The 20,319-nt window shown below is 47.2% G+C and overlaps 1 protein-coding gene across 1 annotated transcript in view; it reads left to right on the plus strand.

Annotated features, from left to right (window-relative positions):
- Positions 1 to 383: 383 nt before the first annotated feature.
- ARL6IP1 (ARL6 interacting reticulophagy regulator 1) overlaps positions 384 to 20,319 on the plus strand; it is a 65,687-nt gene continuing 45,751 nt past the window's right edge. The window contains exons 1-4 of the mRNA XM_069645601.1: positions 384 to 711; positions 1,381 to 1,514; positions 6,937 to 7,056; positions 18,543 to 18,660. Coding sequence (XP_069501702.1) covers positions 676 to 711; positions 1,381 to 1,514; positions 6,937 to 7,056; positions 18,543 to 18,660 — 408 coding nt within the window. The 5' untranslated portion in view covers positions 384 to 675. The remainder of the gene's footprint in view (positions 712 to 1,380; positions 1,515 to 6,936; positions 7,057 to 18,542; positions 18,661 to 20,319) is intronic.

Below are 20,319 nucleotides of genomic sequence, written 5' to 3' on the forward strand. Positions count from 1 at the left end.
TTAAAGTGGAAAAGACAAAATTACAAGGAAAAACCAGGACTGGATGGATTTCTGGAGCTTGAGACCAGAACACTAGAGAGCGCTGTTCATAAATGACAGCCAACACCCATTTCTTTGCGTGTGCTTCCCCGTTACCCACAACCTACTACTGCGAATGTTTTCCAAAGCGACGGATCATCTACCACTTTTTACGAGCACTGAATGGGTGAACTCTTGTATTGGTTTCGTATGTTCACTATGGACGTGAACAGTTGTAGCTCATAAAGAACTGTGCAGTGCATATTATTTTCTTTTGTAGATAGTAACTGTCCTTAAGTGATTCGTTTATGTCCATGATTACGTGTTTCTTTTGACTGGGGTTGGGCTCCAGTCCTTTCCTGAGCAGGGAACGGATGACAAGGCAACCCTGACGCTTGCGCAGTTTTGTAATCGAAGATTTTAAATGTAAACCTCTCTGGTCTCTTCCGGTTCCACCTGTTTTCTGTGATTGGACGAGGGGGGCCGTTTTTACACGATTCTACCAATCGAATCCCCCTTCTGTGTTTCCATCAGCCCGGAAGCGCAGAGCTTCATGGGATCGCATCTAGATATTATCGAACGGTGTGATCCTTAGCTTACGCTGTGTCAGTGTCGCTTTGAGGCTCTTTGGTTGCAGACAGATTTTGCGAAGGAACGATGGCAGAGGGTGATAACCGTAGCACCAACCTGCTGGTGAGGAACGGCGGATTTGAAGAAAGGGTTATGTTAAGAAACTGAGCATGGGAGTCGTGGTTGATGTGCTATGGGCGCCGTATGTGTTAAGAGCTGGGGATGTGCTTTATTTCTGTTGAGGGTGGTGTGGTTGTTCATGGGTATGGTGGGGAGGGGGGAGTTGCTAGGTCTAGAAAAGACCCCGGGCTAAGCTGATGTCGGAACTGTTGGGGCTAGCTAGTCTTTTGGCTGTAGCTTCTGAGATTCTATCCGGGGCTACAACCAAAAGATCAGGGGCTATAGCCCCCTTAGCCCCCCCCCCCTAGCAACGCCCCTGGTGGGGAGGCACAGGGGGTTGGGTATCTGTGAAGGTAGAGGGGTGGTCATCTGTGAAGGTAGCGGGGTGGTAATGTAGTATTTATTGTACATGGTAGATCGACCTGCAACGTTGGTGTCTTGTAGAGTTCACGTTTCTGTTTAGTGGGCAGGAAGATCATGTGGTTATTTCGATTCGTGTATATGAACTGGGGCGTGTTGCACCCCGTTTTGTGCGCGGCAGCGTTTTGCAGGTATTTGAGTGTGGTGCGAGTGTGTCAGCTGCTCACCGTGCGTTATTATGCGGACGTGGACACGCGTGACACTGGACAGCCCTTCGTTGTTGTTGATGAGATGACCTAACTTCCCGTTCAGGCCGCAGAGACCGCACGCCTCGAGGAGCATCTGCAAGGATGGGGAGAAGTCATCTTGGTTTCGGATAGAGTTCTTCGTTGGGAAAAACCTTGGTTTCCAGCTGCTGTGATCGGAGCAATTTCTTCTGTTTTCCTGTAAGTGACGCGGATTGTTTAAAAATGAGATGTCGTTTTATTAATGGCCAATGACTAGTATTTCAAGAGAAGGAGTCCTTAAACACAGACCATGGCATGAAAATAATTCGGTGGCTTCTTATGGCACATCCTTCTGCAATGAACTTTGCTGCACTTAATTGGGCCAGATGAGTAGACGTTTTAATGGTTCCAATGAATTTTCGTGTTGCTCATTTAGTGCCACTTCTTGGAGGTCACAGAAAACACACCTGATGGGGCAACAAAAGTATATTTCACAAGAGCCAAAATGTTAATGGGTGCACGTTTCCTAACTCATGCACATTGGCCTATTGAAAGGCACACAAAGGGCTACAGGAATTAATTCAGTTCAAATTTACCTAGCGAGTTGTTGCTGGACGGTAAACTGCCCCCACCCCCCAGCGTTCCCTGAATCAGTGGTGGTTGGACACACCCTAGTTCAGCAGTCCATAGATGATTTGTGTGCCCGGCTACAAGACTTTTTAATATCTGGGTGTACAGTCGGAGAGACGGTGGCAGCGGGTGAAATTTAAAAGAAAATAGAATTCCAGTGTACATTTTTGCTACAAATTTGTGAACCCCACCCCCCAAAGATATATGAATAGTGGGTTAAAATGGTGCATTACAAAGTAGATTTTTTTTGTGAAAAATTGGGTAAAAAGCCAGTTTGGTTTGCATTTGGTTTTGTCGGGTAATGCATGGGGAAATGCAAGTCACCAATGGTCTACATACAGTAACGTTTACCAACGAATTTTCATGCTACTTTCCCCCAAATATATGGCCATATGCTGCACTGCCCATACATTTACATGATGGCTGCACCTATAGATGCCAGCATTCCCTATATAAGAACATACTCGTGTGCTTTGTGCGTTCCAGTAATTTATACTACAAGAGAACCTGTCCAAGCTGGCTCTACCAATATATGCCAGTACCTGCTCATCGTATTCTATTGGCTTTGCCATTGAAAATGCCATTCCACAACAAGAAAGCCTACCCGAAATATAATGGTACTTATGCTTTCTTTATCACAGGTGCTCAATGCCCACCAGCCCATTTTCTCAACCTGACTTTAGAATGTTTACTTGAAGCGCCTCTGCCGCTGTTCGACTGCCTCAGATGGAAGCGCCTACCGCTATTACTGAGCGCTTCCTGCAAGGCACAGTTCCCACCCACTCTGTATGTTCCCCTAGGATCATAGCATCATCTAAAAAGCTGTATAGATATCTGTGTGATATGCACATGATCACTGTATTGTAGACTGGACTAGACGTGCATAGCATATTTGCGTCACCCAGCCGCTTGCCTTTTCTGCTGTATTAGCACCCTGGCCCGCTGTGTTGAACACTGTTTATGATGACCTCTGACTCATTTTATTGTTGTTATCCCGCTATATTAACCTATTACGTTATGCTATGTGCACTGCGTACCTAGGAATGTAACCTCGCTCCACCGTCTGAGTAGAACCAGTCCTGTACTCGTACTGCCTATTCTAATCCGTTCACTGTTATGCCCCGTACTGAACCTAACCCGCACTAGACTGTTGTATGAGAATGCCTCAGCTTTTCCGACTACTTAACTGTTTCGCTCATCCTTGCCAACATGCCCTATGAGTCTTGCCTAACAGCTCTATCTTGACTGCTAGACCTTGCCTTAGACCTATTATTGCTGATTCTAGGATATTAGGTAATATACTTATCGCTAAGCATTGGCACCATTATCTGAGGATTATATGAAGCACCTAATTAGCATTGTATGACTAGACTATATGCATTTGCATCTGCCCCTATCAGACCCCTACTACACACGTAGCTTACTGTTGTGCTGGTCTGAGAAAGCAGTACCGTTATTCTACTGTATCTAATAGACCATGCTGATAGACCCGCACACCCCACTAATGATCAGCTAGCACCTGCATCCTAGTCACTACTAGTAGTTTTATTGGGACTTGTCTACATATCCTCTGTTACTTAGCACTAACTAGTACCCAAACCTATTAAGACCAATACCCAATGTGATATTATTAGCCAGATGCATACGTACAGTACATTATGCACGGGGCACATCAGACCTCCCGATTATTCCTGTGCCTTAGCACTAAACTCACATACTACATATTAGGCACCAAACTCATCTGACCCTGTGTAACACACCCTCCCACTATGAATTCTGAAATTAGTATGACCAGATCTAATCTATACCTGAACAACCCAGCGTTATGGATCGAACACTTCACAACCAAACCAACACCTAATCAACCTTGCCCTACTAATTACAGGAACCTAAGACTAGGCTATAGACTCGCACCCAGATCTTCACCATCTATCTCTAAACCTTGCCACTATTCAAGTGCACACACACCCGCTGTCACTTATAAAGAACTTGGCACTCTCAACAATACTTTGCACCAAGCAAAGGACACCTTGATCAAATGTGCCCTTGTCAATGCTAGATCTATCTCAGCACATGCGTTAGACATTGCTGATTTCATCGAATATGAAGTTTTGGATTTCCTAGCCATAATGGAAACATGGTTACATGCAGCATCAGGCCCCACCCTATCTCTTGCAGTACCACAGAACTATGCCATCATTAGATGTGATGGAGACTCTCCCCTGCCCAAAGGCGGATGAGTAGCATTTATCTTCAAAAGAGGTCTTAATCTCAGACAAGAGAGATGATCTCCACCCTACAAACTAAAATGAACACCAAAAAATGCAGCCTTCCTACAGACCACCTCTTCAACCCCTCCTCTCACCCACACACACAATCAAACCTTTCAACTTCTCCCCACTCTCCAATTGGGAAGTGGAAAACCTCATCAGAAAGATCAAACCATCTAACTGCCAAGGCGATGCATTCCCAGCCCCAATCGTTAAAGAGGCTGCACATGAACTAGCTCCCTTCATCACCTCATTTATTAATGCCTCCTTTAAATCGGGGTCGGTCCCTGACAACCTTAAGGACGCCTGGGTTATCCTTCTAATCAAAAAACCTACCCTCGACCCCAATAACCCGGCCAATTACAGACCTATCACAACTGTGCCCTTCTTACTGAAAATTTGGGACCGCAGCCTATCTTCAAATACAGGCCTACTTCAAATACAAGCCAACAATCTCCTGGGTCTTCGCCAGTCGGGTTTCCGACCAAGACACAGAACTGAAACTGCCCTAATCGATTTAAAAACTCAAATGGAGGATCTAAAAGATAATGACAAATTTGGCTTTACTACTCCTACACGACCCGATCAGCAACTTTTGATCTGGTGGACCACCAAATCCTATGCCACCATCTCAAAACTGCGGCTCATTTCTCTAAGGAAGCCACCTCTTGAATTAAATCCTTCTTGGCTAACAGAACCATGAGGGTCTTCTCAACCACCGCATCGGCTGAACCATTACCTGTGCTATGTGGGGTTTTGCAAGGACCCTGCGCATCACCCACACTTTACAATTTATTTACCAAGCCACTCTTTGATATCCTTGACTATCTGGGTGTCACTTGCACGGATTATGCAGATGACCCCCAGATACTCATCCCTATCTCGGTTGACTATGTATCTGATTCAAAAGCACTCGACAAGGTTTATGCGATCATCCAGGCTTGGATGGCCCACCACAGGATTTGTTTGAATGACGAAAAACGGAGCTCCTCATTCTAAGCTCCCGCTTTAGACTGATCAAACTAAACCCAGCCTTTAAAGCACTCAAGATCGATGGGAATACGATCAATGTGTCTAATGATACAAAAACTCGGTATATATCTTGATTCCACTATATTCTTCAGACAAACTAATGCCGTGGCTTCAGCAGCAGCCTATACATGCAAGCTCATAAGAGCCAGTAGACCTTTTCTCTCTACCTCTAACTGCATCATCCTTGCCAGAACCCTCATAGTATCAAAGATGGACTACTGCAATGCTCTCTATCTTGGTACTAGCCTCAGGAACATCAACAAATTACAGATAACCCAAAATAACGCCATCAGGGCTTCCCTCGACATATCTAGGAAATCTCACATATCTGATACCAGACGGAACCTCGCTGGCTCCCTATCAAAGAATAGCATTGAAAACACTCACCCTGACTCATAAGTGCCAATTAACTGTGCACCTGATTACTTATCAAACCGTTTCTTAGCTCACACATCCACATGACCTATGAGATCTACCTAAATACTTTCTCTGCACATACCCAAATTTAAGCAACAAAAAGCAGGGGGAGGGGGCAGCTTCCCAGTCCTGGCAGCCAAATTAGGGAACACCCTCCCTAACACACAGAGCTGCGCCCTCCGTCCACTCCTTCAAGCATAAAGTCAAGAAATGGCTCTTTGACTAAGACAACTCCCTTGCTGCAGGTCCTACTCCATAAACCTAGTCCTGCTTCTGATGTAATGGTGTATCTGTAACTCTGTATATATACCCATGTATGGTGCATTCATGTAAAGGGTAACTATATATCTGTATATACCTATTTGTAAATTGCTTTAATCTGTATATATGCTCCTCAAAGAACTGTTATTTTTGTAATGTATGTAACCACCTCATCCTCATTATGCGCCCAGATGCCCACGGGCCCGGATACGCTATATAAATACAAATATCATGCACTGCAACTGGCAAGCAATAAAAATTCACTTGTAACATGTGGGGGAATTGGCATTCTTTGCAGATGGCAAGTGCGTTTTATGCTTTACTAGCCGCGTGCAATGTGCTGTTTTTACTTCTATGTGCATTCTTAGAGCTCAGTCCAGACATTCCATTTTGTGACTTCTTGCAGATGGTTCTGGAGGAGGTGGCCAGAGACAAACCTGGTCTTGAGAACAGGCTGGAAGTACCAGTACTATTTTATTTATTGGTAATTTGTAAGGTGCTTATACAACTAAAAAAGCGTTTCACAGCGCCACAAGGCAAGAAGGGGAAGGGGGAAAAACCCTGACGATGTAGAGAAATTTAAAAAAACAATGACTAGAACAAGACACAACGGTCCTACTAGGCCTTGTGACATTCAGAGCATGCAAGTGCAGAGAAGATTGATTGGCTTCAATAGCTGAGTTACCAGCAGAGCCACACTGACTGGAGTCGGGGGGGGGTAGGAGGGGGGTCTGCGCTCAGTAAGAGTCTGGTGGGCTTCATCGGCACTTTCATGTAGTGGATAGGTAGAACCGTGATTGTGCTCTAGAAAAGAAGACCAATGTGATTGGTACTTGGTTTGGGCCTAGCAGATTGTGTCTGTCTGTTAATCTTCCTAGGGATTCACATGGTCCTATATTGGAGTGGGGGAGGGCTGTTCATGTCTTGTCTGTAATGGAGGATGCATGGCACTAGACTGTTGTATTTTTAATGTGACAGTATGCGTCTCCTTTGCCATTATAATACTAACCAGTTTCTTTACCTTTTTGCAGAATGATTTACTACGTGGATCCGTCTGTCCTGTCGGGTATTTCGTCTTTTATAATGCTGCTATGTTTGGCAGATTACCTTGTCCCCACCCTTGCACCTAGAATCTTTGGTTCCAATAAGTGGTGAGTATTCAATTGAAATTGTACTGTATTATAGCTGTTGTTGCATCTACTTTGAGTACAAAGGCACATTAATGAGAGTAACCTATTTCATGTGGTGTTCGCAACTCCAAAGAGAAAACTGGCTTGTTGATGTACCAAAATTCCCCCCGTTTTCACCAGCGGTTGGGATCACTTAAGTAATACACTGCAGTGCCGAAGGAATGCAGGCTGCCCACAGTTGGGATCACTTAAGTAATACACTGCAGTGCTGAAGGAATGCAGGCTGCCCACAGTATAAAATGGAGATGTGCCGTCTTCCCTCTGTAGTACCAGCCTAACGTACTGCACTGGTACGCAAAACTGATGTTAAATATGCTGTATCAGTTGTGTTGGGGCATGTATTTGTACAGTAAAAATGGACTAGGCCTTTTGTGGAGGAAAGGGTGTTTTGCAGACTTTGGAATGGATACTCCATGACCCATATGACTGAGGAGATGCCCTTTGGTGATGGACCTCTTGTAAAATCTGAGATTGAGAACCTATGTGATGGAAGCCCTCCCTGCAACTGTGCTCGTGACTAGATTTTAAGCCCTGGTGTGTTTCCAGACCTTCTTTAATGGCCAGCTGTGACATCTACATAGCACCTGCCAGTGGGAAACTGAGGGGAGCCTATCTGCTGGACTGGCAACCCTCTGCTGGACCATGCAGCCCACACAATCATTGGGTTTGTTGGTGCTCTGCTGTTAAGGTGTGTGTGCGCGCTAAGGGTTCCAGAACCAGAAGGAGCTACTATGTTAGGGATGCAACCCATGTGGTAAAATGGTGATCAAGTGAGCCCTGTCCTGGGGGCCTTAGTGTCCAGGCACCTGTCCATCAAAGACTCATATATTCAAGGAGCATCAAGCAAGAGAAGTCCTAGCTGATCAGAGACTTGCTTCCCGGGCCCCTGGTTTGAACACTACTCCCAAACCCAGGTGTCTGGTTTGAAGCCAATTTGACAAAACAATGACATCCAGTTTCGTAAACTGGGCAAAGATTTATTTTGTGCTCGAAGGCTATTTTTGTATAGTGTCTTGCCTGTTAAAAAGGTAGAACAAAATGGCAGAAAACCTCACTGTGCTGTACTAATATCAGGAAATATTTTTGACTCCCTGAAATAAGTTTACGTTTACTTGTTTGTGTACTTTGGTTTGTGAGTTAAGGTGCACACAGGCACAATAATATATCTGAGTGCTTGGGCATATTCTTTCTTGAAGGATGCAACACCCCCTCTTCCCTCTTTGTACAATAAACCATTTTTCTTGTCTTTTTGATGAGTGTGTGCAAATACTAGCTTGATCACCTCTGAGCATTGAAACGTAATTACTTGATATGCTATGCCATATTTAAGTACTTATGGTGAATTTATAGAGAATCAACCATAACCCTCATCCAATGATGCAACCCCTCACAAAGTCCCAATCAGGATTGGGGGGGGATTACATTACAAAATCACCCGGCCCCAGTTGCTTATTGTGGGTTGCAGGAGCAGGATTCCTGTGTCTGGAAAAATCTGCAGAGCAACGGAGGCCGGGTAGAGGTGCAATTGGCAGCAAGGGGGAAGCTGAAGGGGTCCTGAAAGCGAAGACCCTTGTGGAGCTGATGACAACTGATGGGAGAGTGAGGAGCATGGAGTAGAAGAGGAGGTATCCGCAGAAGGATGATTGCTGTGGGAGAACATCAGGCCAGGTAGGACTAGAGGAAGGGTTGGCCTTGGTGTGACAAGGAGGAGTTAACGTTGCATTGAAGAGAGTACCGTTGCATTGATGGCAGTGGTACAGAGGAAGCCTGGGGAAACACAATCTGGACAAAGGAAAGACGAAACTGTAACCTCGGGTTGCAAGGGAAGAAATTAATTCGATAAAGCATTATTTTCGTTTGTTGACCATAAACGCAATGTCACAAACATTTCGTAATCGCACAAAAATCAATCATGTAATACATTGTAAGTTAACAAATATATAGATCAGTACACCATGCACTTATGCACAAGATTAGCATCGTGCATCACAAATTGCTGTCAAAATAACCTAAGAATACATAAATGAAAATAAGACTTCAAGATCGAGCCAAGAAAGTCCAAAATACTTTTGACAATTAAAATGGGCTAAATTACTTTAGACACAGGTGAAGCTATATTCCATTAAAACCTCAGGCTCCGGTTTGTACAAAGAAGCAATAGCAGTTGATACAACGCAGACTTCCCCTTCATGCCCACGTCGCGTAGCTTACAAGTGTGTACTGCCAGTTCATCATTTGTTTACATATAATGCCAGTGCTTGCTGACTAGGTCTGACAGCTCCCGTTCTAAGTAACGTCTTCAAATACTTTCCTGATTTCAAAGTAGTGGGGGCATAATAACAGAAACGTCACGTTCTCAATTTCATTCAATTGCGACAGGGCAATTTAGTGCAGTCTTCATTCTTTCATTTATGCACTAATTCAGCAAGTGGTAATATGCCTAGGCGTAGCTTGATGTACAAAGCCCCTGAACATTTGGGATATGGAGCATCGGGTACCGTTCATAAAGGTTTTGTTTCATCTCGCAATATCTTGTTGCACCCTCACTGGCTTCAATGTGATTTAAAACTACAGTTCATGTACTGGGGCTCAGTCCAGCACTCATTATGTCCTATCGGAGTGAAAGCTTCTTTTATCTATTTTAGTTGAGGTACAGATTGACCACCCTCTTGCAATAAAATGTCTTCCAGGGCCAATTTGTAATTAATTAAGCCAGGGGTGGACCAGAATCTACTCTGATAGAGTAGCAGTTTTGACTTGCAGATTGGTCCAAGATCAACCTCCTGGGACTACTGGAATGTTAGGGGTATTTCTGGCGAGACCTAACAGATTTTTCACTGGTTCCTAGTTGATTACAGTTGGTGCTACCCATAATTCTGCGTTGTTAAGAGATGTTTGCCTATCCTTGGTTTAGTAAGCCTCCCGAGGCACTTTCACTGCCCCATTGCCATGATCACGGGTGAACTTAGCAATAGCTCTGCTATAGCGAGTAAGAGTAACAGCCTTAGCAATCTGGGACCATTTACAATTTTTGGTGAATCTGGCACCTATATGGTCCTTTTCACTGACTTGTTCAAAAGGCTCTCCATGAAGTATCGGATGTAGTTTGTGGTTCCTTTTTGGTTCTACTTTTCCTAAAAAAGATTTTTTAAATGTAGCCTGTTTGCCTCACAGAACTCCTCAAATTCTAACAATAGTTTTTTTTGTGCCAGATGCAGTCGAAGGTAAAAGGTTCCATTTAATGATGTCCCTGCAAAATGTCGCCTGGCAAAATTTTTTATTTTTGCAGGGACATTACAACGAGCATGCAGGGGACTCTCCTTTTTGTTTTCTTCAAGAGGAGCAGGGCCACCTCGCTCCCCTTGACACCATATATATGGTAACCATATAGGTCGCCACGACCATCCTAGTGACATTATGTATGGGGACCAAATATGGGGAAAATATTAACAGATAAAAGTGCATCTGCATCTCCTAACATTACATTTGACTTTTTTTTTTTTCCCCATCTAAAACCTTTGCATCACAACATTAACTTGTGCATAATACCATTAATAAAAAGACTTTTGGGCGCCAGAACGCACCCTTGATGCACTCCGATCTGAATAGGAACACTCTCAGTAATCCCGGCATCACTGCTCCACCTGATTACAGCCTCATTACCTGTGTGTAATCTTTGGATTGCCCTAAAGTCTAAGCAAATGTTAACATCTATAGGGATGTTGCCTAACTTGGGCACCCTGTCATACTTTTGACGTCGACACATCGCATACAACATCTTTCTCAGGGTCACATATTTTTTGCAAAGGAGGTTCAGTCTCGGGAATTGGTCAATGGTACTGAACTGATATTACCCTGGAAGCCAGCCTCCAGATGATGAATGATATCCATGTCCTCTATTCAGGCTTCCAGGTGTACCAACCATGCTTTTTACTAAAACCTTGTGCATCAGCAGGAGAGAGAAAGTGAAAAGGGAAGGTCTTGAGTTGCTTCTGGAACCGAACGTGGTTCTGCTCAAGTTTGAGAGGCAGGGATGCTGTTCCAGAGGGAGGTCCCAGCCGAGGAGATGGATCTGCCACCAACTCTCTGCTTGGAGAAGTGTCCCCCCCCCCCCCCACATCCCCTCTCGCAGCCAGACTGCCATACTTTTTCAATTCTTCTCTCCATCTGCTGACAAACGGGGACCCCTTTTTGTCAGTGAATTTCAACGGCCCTCAAGGGCAAGGATCGTCGAGTTTTCATCGAAGTCATGGTCGGAAGTTCCCTTTTCAAGATCTGCACTAGATGTTGACTGTGGAACGTGTTTGTGGAGGACCAACAACTTCAATGCCTCTGGCTTCATCCAGACCACAAGGAAGGAGATTGCGAGATCTGCCTCGGCTTCTTCAAAAGAATGATGAAGGATCGACAGTACACTGGCAACGTCGCTAAGCGCCAAGACCTCTGCCCCGTGTCCCAAGCAGGTTCATGCCTCACCCAGGACCGGCAGGTCCAGAGAGCAGGCATCTAAGTCTTTTTGAGGGTGATCATCCGTGGGGGCCGAAGACCAGGCCAAGCACCACGAGTCTGGGTTGCTGCGCAAGCAGGTCTCTCGATGGGCAGGGCGCAATCAACCTCAACATCTGTTTCCATTGCCAGCCACCGAACATGCTCCTCTTCAAAAGAAGTTACCCAACCTGGCTAAACTGCGGGAGAAGCCTAGGGTGGAGGAAAAGACAGCCGACCTGCCCAAGAAGGCCCAGGTGGTGCAGGAGAAATCGTTGTGGACGATTGAGCTGGTGGTGGCCGCTCTCTCTAAAGCTGAAGGTAGCCCTTACTGCACCCAGGGTGTCCCTGTGCCTGAGGTGGGAGGCCTCAGCCGGGGCAGTAGTGAAGTCTGCTGGCACACCGGAGAAGAGGATGCCGTTGGTAAGCCTGGTTCAGACCCCTCAGCGTGCAAAAAGTGGGGTTGGCGATCACAGGCCATACCCCAAGACATGGATGTTTTGTCTTCTGGCGACGAGGACTGGGAGTCCCTGCAATAGTCCACAAGGACATGGAGGACGGCAGCAGCAAGGCCGAAGTGATGACCGCGCAGGACCTAGTGTGCCCGTCATGCCTGCTCAGCTGATAACTGTATCCCTGGACATCCTTTCGACCCTACACACGCTGGTGTCAGAAATCCAGAGGAGGATGGCGCAATCTCTGGCCCTGGTTGCTCTGATCGGCCTCCGGCTAGCTGTCAAGATCCATGCCCCTGACCCCCTCAGGTATAACGGCCCCCTAGCAGCAGTGGGGCTAAAGCCCTTCACACTGGCCCCAAGGACCTTTAAAACTCCATCAGAAACATACATGGAGTCAGTCCTGGCACCTTTGGCGCCAGGCTCATTATCAGGAATAAAGCAATACCAGTTTTGGACCTTAATCCAACATGGAGGCCTAATACACAGCTCAGTTCTTTAGAACCAAGCCATGCGGTCTAGTGTCTTGGGTGTGGCTGGGCCTGGAACTACTTGGCCTGGGTTATTTAAACCACACCCAAACAGCAGAACACGCTTCGCGTTGTTCTGTATTCCTGCAGCATGACGCTCACTGTGTCCAGCTCCTGCTCATCTGGCGGCCCGATCCTGAAGCCCTAGATCTGGATTACATTAATAACCTGGAAGAACAAGGACAGCATTAGCAAGCAAGAACACTTACCTGTGAAGTAACCGGTCTTGAATCCATCATGTGCTTCGCTTACCTCGCCCATCTCTGGGTTTCACTGCAACCTGCAAGGGAGAAGGAACAAGTTCAGCATTAGCAAAGCACTTACCTGGGCAAGCAGCGCTTCGATCGCTTATAGCTCCGGAACATCACCGCAACCTGTACAAAGAAGGGAAGAGAACACAGGTCAGCAATTCATGCCAATAAACAGCGCAGCGTTCAGCATCACTAACTCACCGTGGTCTTCGCCAACGGCGCAGCAACTCCGTGAAAACAAGGGGACATTGTTAGGGAACAGCATAGTGGAGCAAGACGCCAAGAAGACAGGAAACGGAGGGGAAGAAAGAGGCGGAACTAGGTCCACGGAACGCCCGCACCAACCATGCGCCTCTGTACAGAGACGCAGGACTGAGTTCAACGTACAAAAACCTAAGCTGAGCAATAACCCCAAGGGAGGGGATTTGGACCAGAGGGAGGTGGGAGTCCACCCATCACAGAACCAGTATCTAAACCCTCCATTCTCCTGTTATAGGCGCTACCCAACGTCTGGCACATAACCAAGCATAGGGGGGGTCCGGGATAGAGCTTGGGCCTCCGTCCAGTATCGTGTGGGGCCCCAGTGGATACCAGGTGACCGTAACACTAATGAGAGGAAGCATCTGACCTCCCCAAAGCGCCCCCCCATCTGATGGAGATGGGGGACAGACTCCACGATGATATCGTCAAGGTGGGCAGATTGCTGCGACTGAGGGCGTCCCCACCGGATGAGGTGGGGTTGTTTCATGCCATGGTTGCCAAAGCTTCCGAGCTTTTCCAGCTGACTGAAGAGGCCAAGAAGGAGGGCTTCCTATACCAGATGCGTGAGTCCAAGAGGAAGACTATTATGGCCATGTCCCTCCTGGATGATGTGTGGGAGAAAGGCCTAGCCCTCCTGAAGAATCTGTGCACAGCCCCGGCCAAGCAGGGTAGGCTGGAGAAAAAGTACTGGGTGCTGGAGTACCCAAGTGCCTATGGGTGCAACAGTCGCCGGACTCTGGTCTTGGCAGCTGTGAGGAAGATGTCTAACCCCTCATCGTCCATGGTCCCTCCAGACAGCGAGGGGAAGAATTTGGGCGCCATGGGGAGGAACATCATTTATTTACTCTAGCATCAACCATCAAGACAGCCAACGCATTGGCGATCCTGACCAGGTATGACTGAGAACTGTGGTGCACGCTGGCCCAGAGTCTGGAGTTTCTACCCAACGACAAGTGGGTGTAGGTAATCTCACTCATCCAGGAAGGTGAGTGGCGTTGGACCATGCCATTACAGTGGCCCTGGACATCGCCAACACAGCTTTCCGGCAGATGGGAAACTGTGTCCACCTCGTCGAGGTTGGCTGAAGGCCACCAATTTCCACCAGGAGGTTGCAGACGAGGGTACTAGACATGCACTTTGACAGGGATAACCTCTTCGGGAAGGCCGACTAGTCCTTGCAGGCCATCAAGACTGATACGGCTCATTCCCTGGGTACTCAACAGCGCTGCTCTTCCTTTCGCACAGATCCGGCAGATCACAAGGTTTTGGTGGAGGCTCCTTGTGTGTCAGCCCTCCCGGTCCACGACCCAGGAGGCCTACAGAGGCTGTTCCAAGGCTTTCGGTGGAGGTGGCCAGCGCCTTCGTCACCCCCAAGGCGGAACACAGGTGCTGAAGCAGGACTGAACTGGCCAGGGTGTCGGGGGACCCCCAACCATGCACCCTGGTGCGAGGCTGCCTGACTGGATACGTCAGCCAGTGGGAAAAGATCTCCACTGAAAGAAAGGTGCTGGACGCTCTTGCCCATGGACCTACTGAGTTTCAGCAAAAGTGTTCTCGGATCCCTCTGGTGACCCGTCAGGAGCAGCACATCCCTCAGCGCCTGCACGAGGTGCGGGCCATGCTAAAAAGGGGCGAAAGAAGACGACACTTGGGCTCTGAGTCTACTCAAGATACTACTTGGTCAAATAGAAGACCGGGGGCTGGAATCCCATTCTAGACCTGCAGCTTCTCAAGTCCCAAAAATTCAGGATGGTCTTGTTGCAGCACCTGCTCGGCCAACTGGAGGAAGGAGACTTCTTGACGTTGCTGGAACTGGAGGACTCCTACTTCCACGTCCCCATTCACAGGAAGCATCGAATTACGCTTCGTGGTGCTCAGAAGGCACTACCAGTTCAAGGCCCTCCCTTTCGGCCTAAAGTCAGCTCCCACAGTGTTCACGAAGTGCCTGGCACCAGTGGCAGCCCATCTACGTCTCTGATTGGCTCATCTGGGCCAATACAAGAGAGGTCACTTTCGAACACACAGATGACCGTCCAGCTGCTTACGGATCTGGGATTCTTAGTCCTATTTAGCGCAATCGCAAAACGCACTGTTCCTAGGAGCCAAGCTCGACAGTCTGCCTAGCGTCGCCCTTGGAGGAAAGGATAGCGGCTGTGCTGAGAAGGTTCAACAGCTGTTTTCACTGAAGACTGCCATGGTGCGGACCATCGAGTCGCTGCTCGGCATGTCGTTGTGCATCTACCTATCCGGCTATGCAGGTTGAGGATGCAGCCTTTTCAGGCGTTCCTAGACGCTCGCTGGATACAAGTGTCCGGAAGCTTTGCGGACAAGATCCCTCTCGACTAGGAGTTTGGGTGTACACCAACATTGCCCGGGTCACAGGGTTTCTAACCCCCCTCCCCCTCATACCATGAGACTGTCACTACGGATGCTTCCCTGGAGGGCTGGGGAGCCCACACTGGATGTCTGCACATCAGAGGCCAGAGGAGAAGGATCTCCACCTCAAGAAAAGGATCTCCACATCAATGTCCTGGAGCTGCGTGCAGTGTTCTGGACCCTCGCGTCATTCCTGTCGTCTGTGAATGGGAGGGTGGTGAGAATCTTCACCGACAACACCGCCACAATGGTCTACACCAGGAAGCAGGGGAGCACCCGATTCCCCAGCGCTCTCCAAAGAGGCGCAGAAATTGTGGCACTGGGCTGTCGGATAAGAGATGTTCCTCATCCACTTTCCCCTGGCGGGAGTCTAGAACACCATCGCCGACTCACTCTGCAGGGAGTTGTGCTCCTGCCACGAGTGGGAACCTCGGCAGGACTAGTTGGCCTGTATCTTCATCAAGTGGAGCAGGCCACAGATTGCTCTGTTTACGACAGCAGTGAACTAAAATGCCAGTAAATTGCCAGCAGGTTCCACCAGCATGTTTCTGTACGCTCTGCCCCCACCCCCTTGTTGCGAGTCATCAGTCAACTCAAACGGTGCCAGTGCAGGATGACGCTCGTCATCCTGGTGTGGCTGAGGCAGATTTGGTATCTGGACCTTTTCAGCCTGTCAGTGTCCCCTCTGGTCAAGCTGCCAGTGGTCGCGGATCTGCTCACCAGAGGAGGTGCAATCCTGCATCACAACACCCAGGATCGCTGAACCTGAGGGCTTGGCTCCTGCAGCCCTAGAGTTTGGAGGCTACGAGTTGCTGGCGGACTGCAGGGAGGTCCTTGTCAGAGCGTTGTCGACTCTTCAGTGCCAAGTCCGCAAGTGGAAGTGTTTTTGCTACGTGGTTGCCGGTCGCAGGGTCACAGCCCTGCAGATTCTTCCATACTTTTGGCCAAGGCAGGGCTCGTGCATGCCTCTATCCAGGTGCATCTGGCTGCGATCTCCTGCTACACCAGGTCGACTGGAAGATCTTCTCTTTGGTCCCACCGCCTCGTCAAGGAGTTCCTCCAAAAGACTGTTTCTATCTTTTTTCTGCCGGTGAAGGCTCCTCCCCCGGCGTGGGAACTCAACGTGGTGCTGGCGAGGCTCATGGGAGCCCCCTTCGAGCCTATGCATCAGGCCCTCTCGTGGAAAACTGCTTTCCTTGGGGCCATCACCTCTGCCAGGAGGGTGGGTGAGATCCAGGCCCTATGCTGCAGCCATATCTGACTTTCTACGAATCTAGGGTGGTGCTACGGACGCACCCCTCCTTCATGCCAAGAGTTCCATTGTAATTCCACCTCAACGCGCCTTTTGGTGTTACCTGTGTTTTTTCCGAAGCCTTCGTTGATGGCTGAAAGGGCTTTGCACTCGCTTGACGTTGCTTGTGCTCTGAAGTTCTACATGGCATGCACAAGGTTTTCAGAAGACGTCTCAACTGTTTGTGAACTTTGGTCCTGTGAACCATGGGAAGGCCTTGTTCAAGGCTTCCATCTCCAGGTGGCTCTCCGGCTGTATCGCACACGGTCATCAGTTGGCTAACCGACTGCTGCCTGGCCGTCCGAGAGCCCATTCCACCTGAGCGATCACTGCAACAACGGCATTCCTGTCTGTGTGCCCCTGCTGGACATCTGCAGGGCTGCTACTTGGAGGTCTACGTACACCTTCACAAGGTTCTACTGTATCGACAGGGATTCCAGAGTCGGCCAAGCAGTGCTACGCAACCTGTTCGCTTGAAGTGAGTCTGTTCCAGAGGTAAGAGTTTTTTGCTTCTTTTGAACCTTGCCACCTCCTGTGGTTGTGTTATGTGGTACTGGTATATATTTATTCACGAGCATGTGAATCCATGCCCGACCCCATGCTGAAGAAGGAACAATTTACTTAGCTGTAACTATTGTTCTCCAGCATGGATTCACATGCGAACCCTCCCTCCTACCCCTCTGCGGCTCTTCTTGGTTGTACTGCCCCTGTACATGCTTACCAAATCTGAAGATGGCTGCCAGAGGAGGGGTTTAGGGAGAGGGCAGCCATTGGTTCGGGCAGTATGACCCAGAGTACAGTGATTGGTTTAGAGGAGAAATATAGTTTCTAAGTGACACTGAAACTGGTTATTCTTTTACTGAGGATTCCTGACCAGTGATGGGGAATATTCATGAGCATGTGAATTCATGCCAGACCCAGGCTGGAGAACAATAGTTAAAGGTAACTTGTTCCATACATTTGGTGTTACTGAGGGGCATTAAGGATGTTTAGTAGTATGAATTTGGAGGGTAAAATACTCTGTTGCCCAGAGGCGTAGCCAGGATTGTTTAACAATTGGGGCCTGATGCTAATGTAGTTGGGCCCTCTGCAGTGACGTTAACATCTGTAAATGCCCATACAGTGCTAGTGAGTGGGCATTTACAGATTTTGGGCGGGCCTTGCCCGCTCAGGCCCTACCCTGTCTACGCCTCTGTTGTTGCCAAATGCAGTTAGAACGATCTGGTTCTGTAAAAGCCCTTGTATTTTTCTATCGGGACCTACTGCTGCTGTTGACTGTTTCTTGAGTACCATTTTTCGATTAGTGTTGAATGCTTTAGTAGACTTGCAGGGATTGGCAGGTGTCTGATAGCGGAACAATTAAAAAACGAGGGGTTACATAGTTACAATGGGGAATATCCTAGTATTGCTCTTCCCTTGCACCTTTCCCTTAGCTGTGAAAGATTTGCACTTCATTTTGTGTTGCTTTGATAGCAAGGGATGGTGGCCTTCCAGACCAACAAGAGTCCTATTTTCACTGGGATTGTGTTGCAATAAAGGTTCCTGTTTTCACTGGGGTTGTGTTGTAATAAAGCTATGTGTTGAAGGAAAGTGAACAGGGTATGTTACCATATAAAGTAAAGGCCATAAACATTGACTTTTGAATCTGGCACCAGCTTGAAGCTTGCACAGTAAGTTATGTTAGTGCTTTTTGGTTGTGAATGGATGATGCTAACCTCGTGGTGTATTCATGAAGGCATTTGGTTTAGGTTTAAAAATTTGACCTAGGTTTTTCTTTTTCTTTCTCTTCTCCTATTAGGACCACTGAACAGCAGCAAAGGTTCCATGAGATCTGTAACAGCCTTGTTAAAACTCGCAGAAGAATTGTTGGATGGTGGAATCGTCTCTTCTCTTTGAAGGAAGAAAAGCCTAAAATGGTAATTGCAAAACTGGTTTTCTGTTTGTTTGGGTTCTGTGCATAAATGTGATTTGTTGTATTCTCCCCCCCACCCCCCTATGGAAGTTGGCTTCAGTGGTGATCTAGAACAAAAAATAACAATCTGGACCAGATTCTTCACCAAAGGCCATCATGCAAACTCTCAAGCGTACTCGCTGCTGCCAAGGAAGCTGCTGAGGCTCATGCTGCTCTGTTCTTCAACCACACCAACAAACTATCCTTGTCCTTTCCTGGATGTCCCATTTCTGCTGTCTCTATAGGTGAACCTTGAATAACGGGCCTTTCCTGCAGTATTCTCAAGCTACTACCTCCATCCTCTGAGGCAGGTAAACTGTCCTTGAGGGTGACTGACGAACCCTGCATTGTAGATTACTCTCCTTTCTGCTCATGGCTTGTCCCCTTGATCTGTAGGCAAGGTGATGTGCTAAATCTTTGGGTCCATCTCAGTTTTCCTCTCGCCTCAGCGCCAGTGTGATGTTGCTGGAACTTTCTTTGGTTTCCAAACCATGTGTGGAGGGACTGCTCCTGGAAATCTCCTTCTGCATAACTTCTTAGATCCACGGTATTGCTATCCCAACTTTCTTCCGTTGGGCCTTTATCTCAGGGGTCCTTGTTTTGATGCCTCCACCACACTCCAGGTAGTTTTTTTTTACAAAGTATCTTTATGTACAAGCCTGCCCAAAAATGTACACGTTGTTTGCCCATAGTCGCTCTAAACTTTTTATTGCCCAAGAAACGCATTTTGCTTGCATGGAACTGCATTTTTCTCTTCTTGGAAAGAGTTTAAACTGAGCTTTTTTTTTTTTTTTTTTAAAAAAAAACATTTTAAATTGTGTTTAGTTTATAAAAACTCTTCACAAGACATTACAATACATTGGCAAAAAATGTAACATTTTCAATGAGATGTCCAGCTTAAAATCTTCGAGCAATGAACCAATTGAGCAAGGTTACAGTACATTTGTTTATGCTTCTAACAACTATTCCGAACCACATCTTGCAAATTTCCATGTTTAAATGGCTATTTCTGGCCAGAAAAAATCATGTCCTCCAGATTATGAACAAACTCACCCAGGTCTTTGGTTTACAAGTATCCTGTTTTTTCTCACAGCATGTCAATACTTCTCTAATACGTGGTGTTTTACACAATGTACAGCTTTGCTCTTCCACTGGTATACCCCTAAGCGACCCTAAAACTCCAAGTGTAGGCAATTGGTTTAACCGTAATAGTAAAATGAACCATTTCAGTGCAGGAGCTGGACACCAGGTAAAGTACTTCTGAGGTTTACATATTCAACTTTTTCAGTCCGGACAAATTATGATAATTTTTTCCCCCAGTCCCGTAGGAGTTCAGTGTACTGCTGCATAAGGGTATGCTCCTCTTTCTCCCATTGAGTTAACCACCCAAAACGTTCAAATATTTAGCAACAAATTGTGTTAAGGGTTATTGACTCACTCAGTTTTTTCCCAACGCATCTTCTGACCCAAGAGATATTTTAGGGCTTTGATGTATAGCCAACCTTGCTTTAGAAGGACAATGCCAGTTAGGGGTGTAAGCCTTCACTCTAGCCTTCATACCTGAATCGGGATACATTGTGGCAATCCCAGTAATCCCCTCCAGATCGGGCCTTCCAGTAGGCAT

Source organism: Ambystoma mexicanum, chromosome 2p, assembly GCF_040938575.1.
Source record: "Ambystoma mexicanum isolate Mex_15411 chromosome 2p, UKY_AmexF1_1, whole genome shotgun sequence".
Taxonomy (NCBI): Eukaryota; Metazoa; Chordata; class Amphibia; order Caudata; family Ambystomatidae; genus Ambystoma; species Ambystoma mexicanum.